This window comes from Apium graveolens, chromosome 9 (genome assembly GCF_009905375.1).
Source record: "Apium graveolens cultivar Ventura chromosome 9, ASM990537v1, whole genome shotgun sequence".
NCBI lineage: Eukaryota > Viridiplantae > Streptophyta > Magnoliopsida > Apiales > Apiaceae > Apium > Apium graveolens.
The window spans coordinates 256,315,455-256,321,454 of NC_133655.1; the positions used below are offsets into that span (position 1 = coordinate 256,315,455).

The following is a 6,000-nucleotide window of genomic DNA, read 5'->3' on the forward strand; positions in this document are numbered from 1 at the left end:
TAATATTTAGTATTTCATCAATTTTTTTATAAATATATACAAAGTACATCTTACATAATAAAAGCTGATTTTGAAATAAAAAGTTTTAATTCACTAAATAAGTGTTGATAATCTAGTAATAATATACTATTACTCAAATAATACAATAATAATATGTAAATTGTATGTATTGCATCTAAGTATTAGATATAATATTATACGTCGGGTTTTATTCGGGTTTCGGGTTTGGAATGGATATCGAATTTTGGATCGGGTATAATTGAAATCTATATCCAAATCCAAATTTAAAGCTTTAAATTTGATAGATCCAAAATTTCAGATTTCGGATCGGATAATCGTCAGAGTTAATTCGCACTCACACATTTGTGTGGTTCGAGCTCACCCTAGTATTTGTCAGTATAATTTGGAAGACATATAAATTTTAGTTATGGAATAAAATAATGTTCTTCATATTTTTATTTGAGAGTTTGTATAAAGGTTCTTTTGAAGATGTTTAAGGGGCAAACTTAAGGCCTAACTTCAAATTTAGTAATGTTTTTAAACTTCTGTTTTTAAGATAAAAAATGTAGGAAAAAGAATTAACCCTCAATATGGATGAGAATTATTTTTCCCATTATTTTTTAATTGTCATATTTGCATAAAAAAGTGTCCCTTCAAATTTCAAAAAATATAAAAAATATATTCTCAAAATTTGGTCATATTCCCTAAACTAAATTTTCTCTATCAATCCCTGCAGAGAGTATTATATAAAAAAACATTAAAAGAAATAAATGTTGAGCGGCAAAGTGAAGTCCACCTCTTTTACTATTACTTTGGCACACATAGTTGGACAGTGGAAGGAAAATAAAAACATGGATGCCTCTTGTCTGCCTAGAAAGCTAGATACCCCATATATTAAACTTCCGACACTTCCCTACGCTCCTAATCTATTTTGTTCTTTGTTAAAAAGTTGTTTATCCCTGATTATTACTATTTTGAATTTTGTTTCTCATTGACAATGTTTAAAGTTTCTAACCACTACAAAGTTTCTAACCACTTACAAAGTAAAGCTGCTGCCCATTGTTTCCGAGGCATATCCGACGGTGATTCAATTATCTAAATTTACGGTAGATTATCTTAAATTCTCTTTTAATAATGATCCAAATAATGATCCAAGTTTAGATTAGTAAATAATAATGATCCAAATTTAGTTTAATATAAAATAATTACTTTTTTATTAATATATTTTAGTTTATTAGATTTAAAATTAATTTGTAATTAATTAATAAATGTTAATGATGTTTTATATCTTAACTAATAAAATGAATGTGTTTTTCGTTAATTAAACATATAAATTTTTAATTATTTTTAAGCATATTAAAATTTTGTCTTTGATTTAAATAATTTATCAATTATAATATATATAGTTGATAATGGTTAAAAATTAAATTTAAAAATGAAGAGTTTAATATAATATTTGTGTATTATAATATGAAAAATATAATTTGAATCAAAATTTGGATTACGCTGTTAGAGTTCGTCAGAAATTTGAATCACACTTTGAATTAATTAGTGATCCAAATTTGGATATTTGGATCAAAATTATTGGAGATGATATGAGATGTCAAATTGTGTCCGAAAACTTCTCTGCATAAATTACTCATTGTCTCAAATTAATTGTCATGATAAAAATTTGACCTAATTTTAATTAAAATTAAAATTTATTCTTTCAAAATTTCAAAAATCTGAATTGCACTAATTTCTACCATCTTTTAATCTTATATTTCTTATTATTTTCTTAATTATATGATATATAAAATCTTGGATCAAAATTTGGTGTAAATGTTTTTTTCCTAATCTCGTTACCCATTGCACTAATTCATTACCACGAATTTCCTATTTCATTATCATGAATTAGGAGCGTATAGATTAACCGCTCAATTATATTATCTGCTTGTATCGCTCGCAATCAAATCGTATTTTCGTATAATCATGAAACACATATCGGTTGCGGATGAAAATTTTAATAATCATTTATTTGAGAATTAGATGCGGTTTAAAATTTTTAATAATCACAAAATCGCAACTCGCAACTGTAAAACATAAAATATATTTATATAAAATAAATTTTATAGTATATAAACTAATTAGTTATAATATTTATTTTATTAAAATTATTATTAATAAATAATATAAAATTTATAGTTTAACAATACTTTTGTTATGAATTCAAACCTGATCTAATACTTCACCTTCAAGTTCATTTAGTCAATTACCGGCGCTCATTATCCATTAAGCTTCAAGTTCACTTAGTCAACTATCTGCCCCGCTCATTACCAATTCACTTTATTAGCTGTATATTTGCTTTTGAAGTCTTAGGAAGATATTGTCGAGACTCTCAATGTGTTCCACTATTTTATACCATATTTTATTTTTCAATGTTAATTTATCAAATAACTCGAATCAAAATTTATTAAGGTTCTGAATTTTTTATTCTTAATATTTTATGTTTAGTAATTGAACCGAAAATCAAACCGCGATAATTGTAAATTTATAATCGCAAATGATGCGATTAACCACAACAAACGCGTTTGCTGATGATAAAATTTTCTAGAATCGCTATTCGTGATTTGATTCTACTTTAACTTCAAAAACAATCTGATCCAAATCGCGTATATCCTAGCATATATATTCTCAAGACCCATCTTACACAAGATACTTAAACAGTAAGCCTGCATACGGCTATGGATATATTTTTTCTAAAATCTCTTTTCATGATTTGGTTTAAATTTTATCCTAATACTAATTCAATAGTGTAAAATTCGTAATTTTATTTTTTAGAAATTAGATATTAATTTGTCTAGATAAATATTTTAAAATTAGAATATTCTGAAAACATTTTGTGCAAGGTAGTTGATTTGTGAAAAGATTTGTTATTTGTGGAAATAAGTGTAAGAATAATTTAGAAAATCGAAATTTTTTTAGTTTAGGTAATTGTGTGTATCAAATATTTTATTTATGGAATTTACTTGGAGAGGTTGTAAATCTTTAGGAGGAAATATTATTATTTCCTAGTTGAGATATAGGGTTTTGTATCGTTATAAATACACCATATTCGTATTCCTTGTTTTTATCATTAAAATTCGTAGGACTTTCTCAGCAAAAATCAGCTGTCTTGTAAAATTCGTAGAAAATTCATCGTAAGTCAGAATTCAGTGATTCTGGACTTTTCAGAAAGGTCTTTTCGTTATCTTCAGCTTTCGTGTTTCGTGTTTTTCAAGAAAATATCGTTTAGAGGGTCAAAAAGAGTAAATTCAGATCTGGTCAGGCTTTGAGGTAAGTACTTTTGACTTACTTTTAATTTTCGAAAAAGATATTTCAGTTCTGTTTTTAATTTCGTATAAGATATAAGAATTTTGATTTTGAAATTATAAGATATAAGTATTTGTGAATTTTAGAACCCAGTCTCTACGTTTTCGAACCCGTTCGTAATTTACGCTATAGTTCCGGAACTAGCCTTAGATACCCTTAGTAGGCGCACAAGTGTGCAACTTTAGATACCTATTAAGGGCGCGTAATTATTGAACTTTAGATGCCGACCACTGGCAAAGTGTGGTATAAAGAATAAGAATAAGAATTAGATGCCGGCTACTGGCAAAGTGTGGCCGTAGATCAAGACTGTGGTATTTATTAGAATTATCGTTTTGTTCTATTTTATTTTGTTCTGATCTGTTATAAAATCTGCCCTGTTCTGTTTTAAATTCTGAATTTTAAAATATAAAACTTGGGTTGGATCTACTTAACAAATTGTTTTACAAAATTATTATTGTTTGAGAAAAATCATTTTATTAAAACACCCATTGTTTTTCTGTTTAAGAGATAGTCAATTTGTACTTGCTGAGCTGTGTAGCTCACCCCTTTTAACATTTCAGGTTCGGAATTTGGAGCATATTAAAATTAAGGAATGAGAACTATGAGGAGATCTGTGCTGCTTCGTTTTGTGCTATTTGAATTAGAATAAAGATTTTGTTTTTAGAGAATAAATTTAATTATCTGTTAGACAATTATTATCGGATTTGTGGAGCTGCGTCTCTATTTTTATGATTTTGATTATTGAGTTGACCGCTGCTTTGAATTTCGTGATCTATTAGAATTATCGAGTAATAATATATTTTATTTTTAGTTTTCGATTTAGAACTAATAGTCCGGAAGTGCGGGCTGTAACAGTTGGTATCAAGAGCAGGCTGTCCTTCGGAGTGTATTAGGTATGGGACTAGTACATTCCCTAGGATGCGATCCTTTAGACTATCGTATAGGTCTTAGAAAATTATTTTGGATTTAGGGCATTTATTTGTGTGATTATTTGATATGTTTGACTTTTGTGACTATAAGTTTAGAATTTGTTTTGTGTGTTCTAGTAAAGATGGATGGAGAAAATCAGAACAACAATGAAAATCAGGGCAATAATGATGAAGGAGGAAACGTCTTTGACCAGCTGGCTGAAACTCTAGCTGTACTTGTGAATCAGCAACCGAAGCCCAACATCGTCTCTCAATTCAAGCGTTTGAACCCGCCAACTTTTGATGGAGCTACAGACCCGGCTATCGTTGAGATGTGGATCCAAGAGATGGAGAAAGCTTTCGGACTTCTGGGGAGCAATGAGGAACAGAAGGTAACCTTAGCTGTGTACCAATTGCAAGGAAGCGCTTACGACTGGTGGCTTATGGAAAAGAGGAAGAATGAGACGACAAATCTTGAAGAAAATCATGAACCGTACACTTGGGCAAAGTTCAAGAAGGCTTTAGAGGACAAGTACTTTCCGAGAACAGTTCGTCTGCAGAAAGAGAGGGACTTCATTCGACTTCAACAAGGTGGAAGAACCGTCATTGAATACGAAGCAGAATTTGCAAAGCTTGCGAAGTACGCGTCGACCCTAGTAGCAGATGAGAGCAGTCGAGCACGAAGATTAGAGGAGGGACTTCGAAGTGACATCAGGAATTCAGTGGCGTCGTTTGAACTTCAGACGTACGAGGCTGTCCTCAACAAGGCGTTAGTGATCGAAAGGGGCTTGGCAGAATCTGAAAAGGCGTCTGGCAGTTGGAATAAGAGGCGGTTCACTCAAACTAGTGGGCAATCTTTTCAAGGGGGACCACTCAAGAAGCCACACGTGTACGATAACATCGGGGGTCAAGGTGATCGAGAGACGTGTACCAGGTGCGGCAAGAATCATCCGGACAAAGTCTGTCGTTGGAATACAGGTGCTTGTTTTCATTGCGGAGAAGTAGGACATAAGATTTCGAATTGTCCGCACAATCCGCCACCGCCACCAAGGAAGGAAGCAGATAACAAGATGGGCAAAGGACGTGTGTTTCAGCTGACAGGAAATGACAACTATCGCAATTAAGGTATGATTTCTTTTCTTTAGTGACTTATTTAATTTATTTATGTTATGTGAATTTGGGGACCAAATTCTTTTAAGGAGGGAAGAATGTAAAATTCGTAATTTTATTTTTTAGAAATTAGATATTAATTTGTCTAGATAAATATTTTAAAATTAGAATATTCTGAAAACATTTTGTGCAAGGTAGTTGATTTGTGAAAAGATTTGTTATTTGTGGAAATAAGTGTAAGAATAATTTAGAAAATCGAAATTTTTTTAGTTTAGGTAATTGTGTGTATCAAATATTTTATTTATGGAATTTACTTGGAGAGGTTGTAAATCTTTAGGAGGAAATATTATTATTTCCTAGTTGAGATATAGGGTTTTGTATCGTTATAAATACACCATATTCGTATTCCTTGTTTTTATCATTAAAATTCGTAGGACTTTCTCAGCAAAAATCAGCTGTCTTGTAAAATTCGTAGAAAATTCATCGTAAGTCAGAATTCAGTGATTCTGGACTTTTCAGAAAGGTCTTTTCGTTATCTTCAGCTTTCGTGTTTCGTGTTTTTCAAGAAAATATCGTTTAGAGGGTCAAAAAGAGTAAATTCAGATCTGGTCAGGCTTTGAGGTAAGTACTT

At 30.5% G+C, this 6,000-nt stretch overlaps 1 protein-coding gene across 1 annotated transcript; it reads left to right on the forward strand.

Moving 5' to 3' along the window:
- Positions 1-4,402: 4,402 nt before the first annotated feature.
- LOC141686187 (uncharacterized) lies at positions 4,403-5,383 on the forward strand. Its single transcript, XM_074491237.1, has one exon. The coding sequence runs from the start codon at positions 4,403-4,405 to the stop codon at positions 5,381-5,383; it is 981 nt and encodes a 326-aa protein (XP_074347338.1).
- The last annotated feature ends 617 nt before the right edge of the window (positions 5,384-6,000 follow it).

What these genes read in the sequence shown, in the direction of transcription:
- LOC141686187 (XM_074491237.1), top strand. Translation starts at nt 4,403, where the DNA reads ATGGATGGAGAAAATCAGAACAACAATGAAAATCAGGGCAATAATGAT.